At 40.5% G+C, this 15,651-nt stretch overlaps 2 protein-coding genes across 3 annotated transcripts in view; both read right to left on the bottom strand.

Moving 5' to 3' along the window:
* The window catches only part of LOC306992256 (uncharacterized protein), a 239,093-nt gene extending 227,931 nt beyond the window's left edge, over nt 1–11,162 (bottom strand). The window contains exon 1 of the mRNA XM_079600934.1: nt 6,913–11,162. The gene's annotated coding sequence lies outside the window, so the exon portion shown is untranslated. The remainder of the gene's footprint in view (nt 1–6,912) is intronic.
* Nucleotides 1–15,651, bottom strand: part of myripb (myosin VIIA and Rab interacting protein b) — a 220,380-nt gene that overhangs the window by 195,201 nt on the left and 9,528 nt on the right. For both annotated transcript variants that reach the window (XM_079600926.1, XM_079600925.1), the window contains exon 2: nt 11,758–11,942. In XM_079600926.1, coding sequence (XP_079457052.1) covers nt 11,758–11,867 — 110 coding nt within the window. In that variant the 5' untranslated portion in view covers nt 11,868–11,942. The remainder of the gene's footprint in view (nt 1–11,757; nt 11,943–15,651) is intronic.

The following is a 15,651-nucleotide window of genomic DNA, read 5'->3' on the forward strand; positions in this document are numbered from 1 at the left end:
TGAATGCGTTCACACAGCGCAATATGCATGTGTCGCGGGCGCGGTGGAGTTCTGTCTGTCAGTTGGTTGAGACATAGACATCATATAGATAGACGCCCTATCGACCGCTACTGTATGGGAAGCCAAACAAACCAAAAGTGGGACGAGACAGCGGGGGTTTACAGAGCTTGCGCCGCGCTGACATGTCATCTGCGCGATTCAATGGTCCGAGCCGCGCGGCCGAATCGTCAGCGCAGCGCGGACGTGTTTCCTAGCGACAACCAATGGGCAGCGCGGCGCGAACAATCCTCACCAGCGCTGCACTGATCAAACAGCGCAGCGCAAAACATACATGCAAATAAATGTTCAATAAAGAAACCCCAGCTTCCTTACAAAAAATTGGTTCTCTGCTGAAGTTTAGGAGTTTTTCCCTACAGAAGACAAAGAAGAAGAAAGACAAGATGAAATGCATACATTTCTTATGTTTATTGTAGCTATTTAATACTGTTAGTAAAGAGTAGTGTTGTGCGTCGATACTTTGAAGAACTGCACATATATAGAGGCTACGGAAAGAGCTGTACAAAGCAGAAACTTCAATGACTTTCAATTTCACATGTGTGCATATGTGAATGTAGTGTGTGCATTTATCTTTATTGAGACTCGTTTAGCTCCATAGAGCAAACATTTAGGTGAGATAAATGTTATAAAAAATGGTCTACAAATGCCCATTGGGCATTTAGCTAATTGGAAAAGGATGGATAATTACCTTAATTTTGTTTGCACTAATAAATGCTGCTGTCTGCCAGCTGCACTCACCAATAAAACAGTGTTCCATATATTTTTTTCTATATCGTCATAAATATCATTATCGCAAATATTCTTAAAATATCGTGATATCATTTTGAGGCTATATCGCCCACCACTAATTCCAAGTATTCTTGGGGGTTCCCAATAGGATTTGAATGTGCAGTCATGCACAACAGACCAATGGCCAAGGTCAGGATTTTCAATAAATAATACATTAAATTTATGTTACTTTTTCACCAAACCCTATCGTATAGCACCAAACACTTGAAATATAGGGCATGTGTCATGTGGGATCATTTTGAAATACTTTTGAGCTTTTTTTAAAAAACTTGATGCTGGTCGATATTCACTGCCATTATGGGCAAGCGCGAGCAGGACTTTGGGTGAACTATCCCTTTAAAAGCTTTCTGATTGACAAAACCGTACATAAATAATGTGCTAGCATATATCTCTGTAAATAAATTGCAAATTACTCCTAGACCATTGGTCCAATTTTCAACAAAATGCCTTCATGCCAGAGTGCCTATGACAGCCACCGGATGGCACTTATCACATTATGAACTGCATTCCGCATGACTAATTGCCTGGACTTATTGTATGCTGATTGCTTCCACCTGTGTATTATTATCTAATTTATGTTCTCCTGTAAGCCCTGTGTGTGCACTCATCATTTACAAAGTCTTACTGCATGTTAAGGCCGGGTGTACACTGTACGGATTTGGCCCCCTGAGACAAATTTTGCGAATCCTAAAAAATTCCTCTAATCCTAGGCTAAAATCTGAAGTCTTTGTTTGAAGAAATTTTATGTTTTTGATCGTTAGTTTGACATGTTCACCGACAGCCGATTAATGACTGTTACGATCAAATTTGACCTTCAACAAAATTATGGCAGTGTCAGAAGATTTGACTCAGTCCTGCAGTATGACTTCTCCTACGAGGACTGTCAAATTGTCTTAGTTTTTCAAGACAAAGCAATGACCAAAATTAACGTTAGAGATGTCTTTGTAGTCATCATTTCTATCTTGCGTGTAACGCAGCTCAATGTCACCTAACGTGTCATTGATTGATGATGTAAAACTCTGGGCAAGTTTTCTTGTGTGCATCTGTTTTTAACGTGTCTTGACTGCCGTACAGTCTGACATTAATGACCACTGAGATCTTACAGTGTAACATGACTTACAGCGATGATCATGTGCATACAGTCTGACAAGCAACAATTGAAAGGACTATTATAAATCGTGTTACGATTTAGTGTTACTCTGCATTTCGCGATGCTACCTCCGATTTCCTTGTCATGGTCTTGATCTTCTGCCTACATTATCTTCCCTCATGCATGTTATATGTATTACAATTATGGATTACACTCAATAGAGCTTGCGTTTGTTAGCCGTTTTACCTAAAATCCCTTTTCACAAAATCACAATCTTGAATTACTCGTTGCAGTTTGATTACATATTGACAGTTAGTGTACACATCATTGTCTATGTGAAAACAAATTATGTCACCCCTCCTTTGTCTCCCTGTAAATTAATTGCATTCCGAAAACAGAAGTTTTATCCTGGAGCCAGGATATATTTCAACCAACGTCACACTGAGAAACAATTACCATCTGAATAGTGCTTGAGTCTAAACACACATGAGTTTCCTGCTTTATTTTACAGAGCTCCTCTGTTGATATACAGTACAAGGACATCAGACCACTCATCTCAGCATGTGTGTGTATGTGTATTTATACTTCCTCATGTTTTTCAGAAGGGCCAGCTGGTGTTTGATCAACAGTCAAACACATTTCAGGATGAAACCAAGCTATTCTAATTCTAAAAAGTGTCTGATTGGATATTCACAGATGAAGAGAAAGTTCATGATCTTTCTCAAAAATGGTAATTCTGCCATTCTGCCAAAAAAGTTGATTTTGAGTTCTGCATATTTCTATGATATATATTTTTAAAAAAGCATGTTTGGTCGCCGATTGGGGATTGTTCTGGATCACTGTAATAAAGGCAAGTGTATAAACCATGTCTTAGCAATCAGGGATGAGCCCAAACCGAATATCTTATTCGGAATTCACTTATAATGGCTTCAAAACGAATAATGAATTCTACTGAATTACAGAAAAAATATTGGGCAGACAGTAACTCTTTATGTTTGCTGGATAATATGTGAGCCAGGGGATAGCACAGCACTTATTATACACATTATTATACATATTATACATAATACATAAACCTCTAAAATCACTACGCAATATATGAATGTGTGAAGTGAATGAGTGTAAACTCTATAAATGAAATGAGTGCAAATAGCAGCTTTGTCGTCTCTGCGCAGGCTGAGGCAATCAAGAGCCAGCTCCGAAGTGCTACCAGGCAATCATGAGCTGCACCTCAGTCTGCTCATCGTCGAGGGTATCCATTCCCCTGCGGTGTCCGGCGGCCAGCTCAGCAGTGACGTCGAACACTGAGGCCGTTGCGGACATCAATCATCAAAGTGCGCACGTCACAACTCAACCGACATCTCCTCTTTTGGAGTCAGAAGCATCAGATGTCGCTTCGAGACATTCAATCATGCAGCCGACGACCTCTCATTACAGCCCACACTTCCGGGGGAATGGACTCCATCCCCAGAAGGTCCAACTGATGTGGAGACGCTTCGGGAACGCAGAAGTAGACATGTTCGCTTCACCGGACACATCCCATTGCCAGTTGTTTTACTCCCTGACAGAGTGGACCCTCAGCACAGATACACTGGCACACAGCTGGCCTCGGGACCTACGTAAGTATGCGTCTCCCCCAGTGAGCTTTCTCACACATGCACTGTACAAGGTCAGAGAGGACGAGGAGCAGATATTGCTAGTGGTGCCGTACCAGCCCAACCTGAACTGGTTCCTAGAACTAATGCTCCCCGCGACAGCCCCCGAGCAGATTCCTCTGAGGAAGAACCTACCGTCTCAGGGACGGGGCACCCTCCAGCAGGAGGACTTAAGTGGTCTACCTCCAGGAGTGGTAAACACCATCACTTCAGCTACAGCCCCCTCTATGAGGTGCACTTGTGCTTTGAAGTGAAGCCTGCTTGCTGATTGGTGTTCTTCTCACGAGAAGACCCCCGGAGATGACCGATCAGAGTCATGCTTTCTTTTCAGCCTGAATCTTAATGAACCGTGTTTGTTCATTGGCCAGAGGAGAACTGCTCCCCTTACTGAGCCTGGGTTCTCCCAAGATTTTGGTTTTGGTTCCTTGCCACTGATGCCTCTGGCTTGATTAGTTGGGGATACCTACATTTTAACAATATTATTGATTGTCTTTACTGACATTTTCAGTCAACAAAACGTGCCTGGAATTCAGGCCGGCCAACTCTCACATAACCGGATAAGTGCCAAGGTTCCCACCATTCCCTTTTAGGACCATGTGGTGAACCTGCAAGCGCTGCCCCTGGAGGATGAAGACCCAGCCCTTGCTTTGCTCTGTCTCGTCTGTGCTTTGCACCTGTACGTGGACATAATGCAGAGCTTCAGGACCTCAGACCAGCTCTCTGTCTCCTATGGAGGCCAACAGAAGGGAAAGGCGGTCTCCAAGCAGAAGTTGGCCCACTGGATAGTGGATGCATTTCTATTAGCTGCTGGTTTGGTAACCTTAGTGTGAAACATAAAAATGCACTAAATAAATTAGTCACAAACAGCGGGAAGATCATAGGTAAAGAACAAAGAAGCTTGACAGTTCTGTTTAACAGGAATGTTTTGAGTCGAGTCCAATCTGTGATTTTAGATAGTGACCACTTCCTATACATAGAGTTTTCTATGCTGCCTTCAGGTCACCGTTATAGATTGCCAAAGATGAAAAATAACCGATACATATACTTCTTTTGTTCCCTGTGTAATCCGTTTGTTAAATAGTCTTAAAGGAATTTCTTAGTTTATTTTTTATTTTTATTTTTTCTTCATTTTGATATATATATATATATATATATTTTTTTTTTTTTTATGTACTTAGTGTATCTTGTAATTTATTATTGTTACTTTTTAAATGTACTGTATGTGTCAGTTTGTGTCTACTTGTGCTGCATCTAAATTGCCCATAAGGGATCTTAATAAAGCTTGACCTTGACCTTGGCCGTACCAGACCCAATGCGAGCTGTGCCCTACTAGGAGTGTTGCTTCCTTCTTGGCGCTGGCGCACAGGGCGTCTCGCTGGCAGACATCTGTCGAGCCTCGGGCTGGGCGACACCTAACACGTTTGCGAGATTTTATAATCTCTGTGTAGAGCCAATCTCCTCCCGTGTCCACCAGGAGCCAGTAGCAGGGAGAGCCCCACTCGCCAGGCCTCACCCGCTTCATTTAGCGACATGTTTCGAGCATGGGGAATCCCGAAGGAAAAAGTGCATGTTTATTCTAAGGGATAATGCAAAGAACATGGAAAAGGCCATGAGAGATGGCAATCTACCCATGGCGCATTCACTCCAGCTCGCCGTGACGAGGTAGTTATGTCAAAACACGGCGTCGCTGATATAATCACCTATGAAAGATCACCTATTGGTAATTTCAAACACTCCCCGCTTGCCTACTCCCAACTTCAAAGTATTCAGAAACAACTGGGCCAGCCTATCAAGAGACTACAGCTAGATGTACCAACCAGGTGGAACAGCACTGTATACATGCTGCAGTGTTTGCTGGAACAGAAACGTGCCGTGTGCTTATGGAGCCGACTATGACTTACCCTCCATGTTAACCGCCAGCCAGTGGAAATATAAGTAGAAAATATGATTTCGCTACTCGCCCCATTTGAAGAGCTCACGGAACAGATCAGCTCATCAACTGCATTGGCTACAGATGTTATACCATCCATCAGAGCTTTTTTCCAAGACTTGGAAGCGGTCCAGAAAAGATTCCGTGATATTGAATCTGAGCGCCTGTATAACATCGCTACAATCCTCGATCCGAGGTGAGAAAACTTAATTTACACATTAGTTTGCGTGTGTGTGTGTGTGTGAGTGTGAGTGTGTGTGTGTGTGTGTGTGTGTGTGTGTGTGTGTGTGTGTGTGTGTGTGTGTGTGTGTGTGTGTGTGTGTGTGTGTGTGTGTGTTTGTGTGTGTGTGCGGCTGTCAGAGCGAATAAAAGAGCATGCAAATGAGTATTTAACCTGTTAGCCTTCAGCGCCACTTTTGAAAAATCCCCAGAAATAGCATACCCAACCTAAAAAAGATTCAATTAATTTACCCTTTGTCCTAAAAGCTCAAGTATGGTCTCATTTGAAAGCTGACACCTGCCACTTTATTGGAAATGTAGAATGAATTATTGTCATAATGAAAAAAAAATTATGAATAGCTTCAAAGTTGTGTAAGTTATTAGAAATTTATTTTTATGAAACATCTTCATGAAAATTAAATTGAAGTTGGCCCGTCAGCACTCTAGAAATGCACTCCAGCTAAAGACACATGTCTGACCATGTTATATTTAAAATTTGAAGGTGATAAGTCTAAAACTCTGTATTTTGTTAAATGTTTTTCAAGATCATCTCAAATGACTTTATTTTGAATTGACTCTAAAATGCAAACTTGTGTTTATTGTCATCTATTAGCATCTATTCAGTCTATTGTCTCTATTGTTTTGTGGTGCAAACGAGCCCCATTCAGTGTCACTCTCTCCTGCACACATTTACACCTTTCCAGCCGGCTTATGGCCATAAATATTATTTTCCTTTGTCTCCATTATAATCGCTAACGACTGGCTAATCACGGTGTTTCACCCCCTAATTTCTTTCATAATCTTCACTTCACATTTGAAACTGTATCAAATGCCTTTCTTAAATAAAGAAATATTTCAGTAAGCATTCCGATTTAGAAAAAAAATCATAAAAAATAACAGCTAGATGGCAGGTGCAACTAGAGAGCTAGCTAGCATGTTAGCTTAGCACACCATCAATACACGACAATTTATGAGATTAAAACCCTGTTTGAGCTCCAAACTTACTTTATAGTGCAAGTCGAGTGTTTTAAATAATCTTCTATGAGCTTATTTGGCTTCAGAAAAGAAAATCAGACAGAAAATATATGATTTGATATTATTCTGCACTATTGTAAAGTCTATACCGATTAGCACTGCTACATTATACATATAATCTATTATTATAAAAATACCTGACATGGCTCGAAGAACACAGGTAAATCAAATATCATTGCAATCATGTTTATTGTCTTCAAAACATCTTTATCTGCATGTTATAGCGATCTCTGAAAGCTAACGTTAGCTGTTTATGTCAGTGACGTCCTGGAAGGTCACAGGTTATTTCTTCTTCGTGAGCTTTCATATTTGGAAAAAACTGTGCAAATGGCGCCCTCAGCCTGCTGTATGGATTGAAAACACAGTACATCAGAGTATCCAGCGCTCTTTATGTATACATCGACGCATTTGGATATAAATTCAATAAATATTATTCCTGTCTATAGAAATATGATGTAAACCTATGATAATATATCAATATTTCTCCAAATCTGCACATTTTTGAGCCAAAAGCCCTGAGGAACGTTGTTTTGTCACGCGTTCTCAAGACAACAGCACCGGAGTTTTTTTCCGAATGGAGCAGCTGACGCTCATAATTCATATTAAAGGTATCGACTCATTTTTTCATTACATAAATCCTGACACAAATTAAGACATAACTGTCACTATAAGTTTCTCAGAATACAATAGTGGTCAAATACTGAAACGTGAGACTTATATATTTTTAATGATGTATAGTTTGTCAAGGTAATAACATTAAATCTGATAGTAACTTTGAACTATTTAAAAAAAAAAACGCTTCAGAGCGTCCTCGCTCTGGTGAAGGTTAACAGGTTAAAAAGTTTAAATTGATATAAATATATATTTTTTGACTATTCTAGTAGGCTCCTTAATTCCTATTGCAAGATTAATGCAAGAATAACACATTATGTTAAATTTGCTGTCAACATAAGCATTTAGAAGAGTTAATCATAACCATCGAAATTAAATAATAGAACATTTCTCTTTTTTTTCTTATATTTTCCCTGTGCTGTTACATATTTCTTTTCAAACATGGAGCAACTGTAACCCAATTATTAAAGTATTTCTTATTCAGGATTTTGACTAATTCATATTCAATTCAAATAAGTTAATGATTGTTTGGGTTTTTTGTTAATAAAAGGTACAAAGACAGATATTTCTCTGACACAGTCAAGCCCCAGATACGTGGGCTGCTTTCTGATGTCCTGGCCACTGGACTGGAGCAGCAAGATGGTAAGGCGAGTTTGGCTGCAAGCTAGTCCGGACCCCCAGAGAAAGTACCACGAACTGGCTCCTTGCATGCTATGTATGCTGAGTTGTTGGGTGGAGATCGGGAATGTGGTGGCAGTGACATCAGCAGCTCAGCATCATTGCAATTGAAGCTCTACCTGTCAGAGCCAGTTATCCCACAAAGCGGACACTTGTTTATTGGCAAAACAATAAAAGCCGCTTTCCGTCTCTCGCACAAGCAGCACAAATCTACCTCTGTGCACCGTGCACAAGTGTTGATAGCAAGCGACTTTTTAGCACAGCACGGAATATTATTATAAAATATTATAGATGAGAAGAAGAACAAGCTGTCAGACAAAAATTCAGAGATGCATATATATAAAGAAAAATCTGCCATTGATAATTAAGAAGTAAGCTTTGGGAGATATGAATCTAATAATCTCTATCACCCCTCTCTCTTTCTCTACCTCACTCTCCCTCTCTCTACCTCTCTAAATGCCCACAAAATCATATATGGTTGATATAAGATATAAATTGTTAGTTATTTGTATTTTTTGTTGCAGTGCACTATACTATCTGTGGTCCTTTAAGTGTATTAGAAAAACTGATGGCTGACTGACTCAAAACAATATTTTGGCTATTGCCTTTTTTGTTGCAGTTTTTAGTTTAAAGTAGTCTAAAGCTAAATTTAAAGACTCCGATGTTCTGTCTTTTATCTTATTTTGTTTAATATTCTACAGGAAAGTTGTATTTGTCAAGCCCTAAGCTGTTCCCAATAACCAAGCACAGGCTGCTATGTTAATATGCTTATGTTAACATGTTGCTTGCAAATAAATACACAGTTGTCAATTCATGATACGTTGTCTTCTCTTAAATTATTATTAGGCTGCATAAATTAGGTAAGCCGGAACCGGGAACACTCCCTATAACACCCGATGTACTCGTTACATCATAATAAGAATGGCATCTACGCTAATGTTAGTCTTTCTGCTTATTCCGAGGTTTACTGTAGTCAGCTGGATTCAGGCCGAATCCAGATCAGATGGTGGACCTGCACCTAGACACGACCACAACGCATCCCTGAAGTGTCAGCAGAGATTGTGTCAACTAGACTCTCCCCTGTGAAGGCCTCATCGACACACCAGCCATCGGCACTGATCCTCAACAAACCCGTCTCCATACCGGCGTGACTCCGATTTTTAACCAGATGGAACTGCATATATTCTGATTGTTCCAAACCAATCTGACTTCTGACCTGTAATGCTGCCTGAATCATAATCACATACTGTTCCTTCGTTGGCCAGTTCTCCCCCCGACTGAGCCTGGTTTCTCCCAAGGTTTTGTTTTTCTCCATACTGCCACCTGATGGAGTTTTCGATTCCTTACCACTGTCGCCTTTTTCCACCTTTGTTGCCATTGGATTGGCTTGCTTAGTTGGGGACATTAAATTTAACATATCATTTAATATTCAACAATAATATTGACCTGCCTGCATTGACACTATTATACAAGAACTGAACTGAGCTGGACGATGACATCACGGTTTACTCCAGAGTGGTTATATATTATATATATATATATATATATATATATAAACTAAATTAATAACTTTTTTTAAACAAAAATAAAACATTACTGAACTTACTTTAGCTGACAATAAGGGAATCCCAGAATGCACTGAACAGAGCTCAGTAGACATCTTACAAGATGGCGGACTTAATATTCAACAATATTATTGATCTGCCTGCATTGACACCATTATATGATAACTGAACTGAGCTGGATGATGATGACATCACTGTTTTCTCCAGAGCGGCTATATATACATGAACTAAATGAATAACTTTTTTACAACAAAAATGAACCATCACTGAACTTAAGCTGAATTATGACACTATTTTCTTCTAGATCTGCTGTACAGCAGAAACAAACTTTGCAAACTGTTGAATTATTTTCCTGGTATCACTGTAAAGGTGCTTTGAAACAATATAAATATAGAAATAAAGGTGACTTGACTTGACAAAGTTAAGACTCAGAGACATGTTAACTAGACATTGCCAAAAGTACAAACAAATTTAATAATAAATGTTTGATCAATTGAAAATAGGCTATTTAAAAAAACTATTTGAATTAAAACATACGACTGACACAATTATGATGGGAATATGAAAAATCAAGATATTAAAACATTTTAGAAGAAAATTATATATCATATAAATAATCCAACCATAGTCAATTATATCGGGCACTGGTCTGTGTGAGCTGAAGCTGAACATGACTGCCACCGTAAACTGAAGCGCTATGCTGGGTTAACCAACTCAACAAATTGCATCCTATATGAGAGTAATCAGACACACACACACAAATAAACACACAAGTATTACTTCTTCACAAGTCAGCTTGAAGTAAGATGAACTGGATGCTCTAGTCAAATGAGCGACAGATACATTAAAATGAATTAGAATTGCATGATGAAATATTATCTAAAAATAAGACTAAAAAACATGATAAGACATAAATACACAACCCAGTTGAGAAGCACTCCAAAAATACACAGACAGTGAGGCCCTTAAGTGGTCTATGTCATGCTGTTGACTCATCAAAACAAGAAGCCAAAAGATCAAGACCAAAGTGAGTCAAGTCTGACAGTTCAAAATTATAACACTGAGAAATCTCTAGATCCATAACCTCTGCCCTCTAACAATCTAACCCTGCAACCAACTGCCAAACTGAAGTGGATAACTGATGGATAAGTAGAGCCATATTTTGGCCGTAAGAACAATCCACATCCACATGTGCATTACACCTAGGAAATGTATTAGCAATAATTTTCCGTTCCACAGCTTTAGAACATAAATATCATACATCAAAGTGACTGCCCTGTTCTCTGCAGAGTGCACTACAATTTCTGAATGAATCAATAAGAAGAAGAAAAAAAAGACCAGCAACACCAATAAAAGAGATAAAGACAGATAGCAAAAACGAGTGGTATGGACATATATGGGTTTCCAAATTGGTATTAAAGGGATAGTTCACCCACAAACTGTCATTTACTCACTATCATCTTATTTTCTTTCATAATTTTTTTTCTAATACACTTTTATTTTGAGCATTTGCTCATAAAGATTTTTTATTATTATTTTAATCTGAGATTTTTTTGGGGATCAACTTTTGTTGTATATAAAAAACTTGACTTATATAACTGGCAAAATGTTCAGATTGCTCTTTTCTATTCAATAAAGGTGTATACTGTAGCAGCTTGATCTGTCGAAGACAAATAGAACCATAAAAGTATCGTAATAGTGGTCCATACAATTTGGTGCAATATTCTAAGTTTCTAAAGTTTTGTTTGAGAAACAAAGCAAAATTTAAGCTGCTATTTGCTGAAAATCATGCCCCTATTGTAACTCTTAAATATCACATTTGCGCTTAATTCAACTCATCCCATCATTATTGGCCACAAGACCTCAAACCTGGCACAGCACATATTTAGGCACTATCTTTGAATTGGCATTAGAGCAAATTATGACAACATTTTCACTAAAGGAGGCTTATAGATGGCAACAACAGGATGAGTGTCATCAGAGCAACTTCACTGAGTGTCTTATTTTTCCTCATCAGCCAATGCAAACAAACACACAAACACAGTCTCACAATCAGATACACACTTAAGAACTGCAAGCCGAAAGAAATCAAATCAAATCTTGACTGATGTCTCACATTACTGTTACCTGAGTCTCTCCTCTTCCTTCTTACGGAGTTGCATGTCCCTCTGTACCACTCTGAGCACATGCTCTGCTTCATCATTGCTCAGACCGGACAGGTCCAGTTTACGTCCCATCACTGCTTCAGGGTCAAGACGCTGGAACCACAAATGTTTGTCCTTAAATACTTTCAAGCTAAAGCCTGGAGGTCACTGAGGAATAAAAGAGAAATTAAAGTCATTCTGTATTCTATAGGTCAAAGTTTTCTATACAGTAGATTAGTGGTATCAAATCTTTAAAAGCATTTGTTTTCTCAGTTACATCTGTGGAATAATCAGTGTTTGTTACTTTTGGGTGGGCAGAAATCCTATTTACAAAGTCTATTTCTGTGATTTCAATTGTCTCATATAATCTCTTTTAAACCGCACATTAAAAAAACACCACAAACAAAGCAAAATAATGTTTGCTCGAATTGGCATTTTCACAGAATACCGAAGCCTTATTGAATCATGCAGTGAAACAGCGGAACTGCACAAACCTATGGCGCTATATATCTACTGTACCTATCTATATAAGTGGGCATTTCGCCGTAGGATCTCAGAGTAATTATCCTTCAGCTATGAAGATCTTCTCCTCGCTGTACTCTGAGACTAGACAGAAGTAGCCTTCTCGCCATCGAACGAGCTTCGAAGCGGAGAAAGATGATTAAGCGACGCCCTGCAAGCTGTCCATTGGTGCCTGGGAACAGTTCTCGATTTGGCCCAAATGCGGGCCAGGCTCACGCCGGAGCACGCTCTGACAATTCAGTGGCTTGTTGCATCTTTCAGGGTCGGGGCAGCTCAACCCGTGCTCGCTGAGAGCAGTGGACATGCCGGGCAGACTGAAGCAAGGGGCAGACATGCTGTCCTGGGGCAATGTGTCCTCTCCATCCTCTCCAAGAATGGACACTCCATCCCCAGATGGTTCACATGATGGAGTATCTTCGGGAGTGCAGAGGTCAACCTCTTCACCTCAATTCGCCCAATATTTTTCTCAAAAGACAAAGATGCACTGGCCCACAAATGGCCCAGCCTTCCTCTATACGCCATTTCCCTGGCCGCGCTGCTTCCTCAGGTCATCAGATGGATCAGGGAGGACAGACGCACTTCTGGTGGTCCCTCTCTGACGGAACCGGTCATGGCTCCCTGTGGCCAATTCCCATACGCTCCTGTGGCCGGCTAGTCAACTAGTCCAGGCAGGAACAACTTAGTTGTTAATTTTCTGAAGGGGGCCAGAAGGCTGAACCCGCTTCGTCCCCTCACTATTCTAACAAGGGTCCTTATGGCTCTCAGGGGCCCTCCCTTCGAGCCGCTCCAGTCGGCCGAGCTGTGGTCCCTTTCGCTAAAGACCACCCTCCTGCTAGCCATTGCATTGGTCAAGCGAGTGGGTGACTTGCAAGCCCTTCTCTGTGAGCACGTCTTGCCTTGATTTTGAGCCTAACGACTGTAAAGTCATCCTCAAACCAAGACACGGTTATGCACCTAAGGTGTTCTCTACTCTGTTCAGAGCACAGGTCATTACTCTCTCTGCTCTTCCTATTTCAGAGAGCGATCAGGAGTTGCACTTACTCTACCCTGTTCAAGCCTTAAGAGTAGCCCAGTTCAGGCAGTCAGAGCAGCTCTTCGTGTGCTTCGGGGAAAGCACCAAAGGGCATCCGGTGAAGAAACAAAGATTATCCCACTGGATAGTGGATGCGATTGCCCTAGCTTTTGCTTCAATCAGCCTCCAGTGCACCCCATCGGAGTGAAGGTCCAGTCCACCAGAGGCATGGCCTCCGCCTGGGCTTGGTCAAGTGGAGTATCCATTGGCAACATCTGTGCAGCGGCCAGCTGGTCCTCGCCGTCCACCTTAACCAGATTTGACAACTTGGGCATCCCTGCTCTAATTGTCTGTTTAGCTGGGCTTTGACCTCTATGCGAGCTCAACCCACTTGAACCACTTGAACCCCTGAACCCCGTCAGAAAATGACTTGTTGACTTTCTTCGTGCCTCCGACATACCTTAGTCTCGGAGAAGTATCTCACCCTATCTAAGCCTTGCTGCCTTCAGGGTCCGTATCCTCAAGTGTCTTAGGCCAGGGCCATAGAACAATTGTCGTTCTGCAATTATATCATGGCACTATTGGACTGGATTCCCAATGTGTCTAACGACGCAATGCCATTGAACTGTATCGATAGGTAACATACTTGATTACTAACGTAACCATGGTTCCCAGAGATAATGGGAGTAAGTATTGCATAGCTGGCCGTGCTATCATGCTGCACAACTCGGCGTTAGTCGAGTCTAACTATTCTGAGATCCTACAGCGAAATGCCCGCTTATATAGATAGTAGCCCCGCCCATTTCGGAGGGCTTCAGCGCCATAGTTTTGTGTATTTCCGCTGCACAGCCATTGACTCGTACAGTTTCACTGAGTGATTTAACAAGGTTTCAGTATTTGGAGAAAAAGTAGTTTTCCCAATGCATCTAGCGACGAAATACTCGTTCTCAGTGAACTGAGGTTACGTTTGTAACCGAGTAAGTTTCTCTACAGAGAGACCATATAAACAGATATAAATCCACAAACATAAACCCATAAAATACATTTATACTAAAAAGTTCCTGGAATACAAGTCGGTTATCTTTAACAAGCAAACAAGCTGTCTGAGATAAGACCGGCACAGAGCACACGTGGATTTTGGAGATGCATTAATGTGCTCAGCCAGGCTACAGTTATCGGAAGATTCTAACTGTGGGTCCCTCTCTCTCTCTCTCTCTCTCTCTCTCTCTCTCTCTCTCTCTCTCTCTCTCTCTCTCTCTCTCTCTCTCTCTCTCTCTCTCTCTCTCTCATTAAAGTCCTACATGGGGAGGGGATAGAAGAGATCAGGACAATTCAGAATGGGTTTAGCAGAGGCGAACAATAAAAGACAGACAGATAAGGAAAAGAGGGTGAGAGAAATATGCACTATAACAAACAGGAAGGCTACAGTACATTAGTCAGGATTTTTATAGGACATATCAAACATAGACGTGTATTCTGCTAACTGAGCTGTTGGGGTGCACATTAATGGGTGTACTGTGTGTGGCTGCTAAAATAAAATAAAATAGGAAACAGGAGGAGACAGTGTGGAAGGAGGTGGGCCAATTATAGGAAGAGACAAAGATGGTATTACAGAGAAGGAGAGGGGGAGAGATGCTGACAAAGAGAAGGAGAGAGAGTGTATGACGTTAAATGCAGCCTCTGGGTGATGACTCAGTCAGCTGTGCCCTTTAAGCTCCACCAATCACATTACACTCCACCTGTTTACAATCTTCTCTCTCAAACACATACAACAAATTCACACACATACACAGGGAACTATTTTATCGCCAGCATTTCAGAAATAATAAAATATCCAGAAGTCTAATTGCACACATAAGTACCCAAAACTCATCACACACCTCTATATTCAAAAATCCTGGAAAGATTTTCACCAAAACTTTTTTCAGTCTGATAGATGCATTCAATAGTGCTAGCTAACTATGCATATAGCCTACTGAACAAAAACGTACCACTTAATAAATCGCTTGATTAACAGCTAAGTTCTTTTTATTTTTACATGTGTTTCTCTAGAGATTCAGCTCACCTGTAGAGTTAAATCCGTGTAGGAATGAGGTTGTAATGGATGAAAACCATGCAATACAATTGTACATTTCCATAGGTTATATGCTAAGCTAGCAGGCTGATCGGCTAAAAATATGCTAGGCTTGTAACCGAATAGGTTTTTTTGCAAACCATAAGCAAATAAATAAATAAATGAAATGACCAATAAATGTTTAAATTCACTATCTGTAGCATTGCTTATCATATGTAACATATAATTTAAAAAGACAGTCGAAATACACGTTGTAAAGGATTTTTAAT

This window comes from Phoxinus phoxinus (genome assembly GCF_949152265.1).
Source record: "Phoxinus phoxinus genome assembly, chromosome: 24".
Classification (NCBI taxonomy): Eukaryota; Metazoa; Chordata; class Actinopteri; order Cypriniformes; family Leuciscidae; genus Phoxinus; species Phoxinus phoxinus.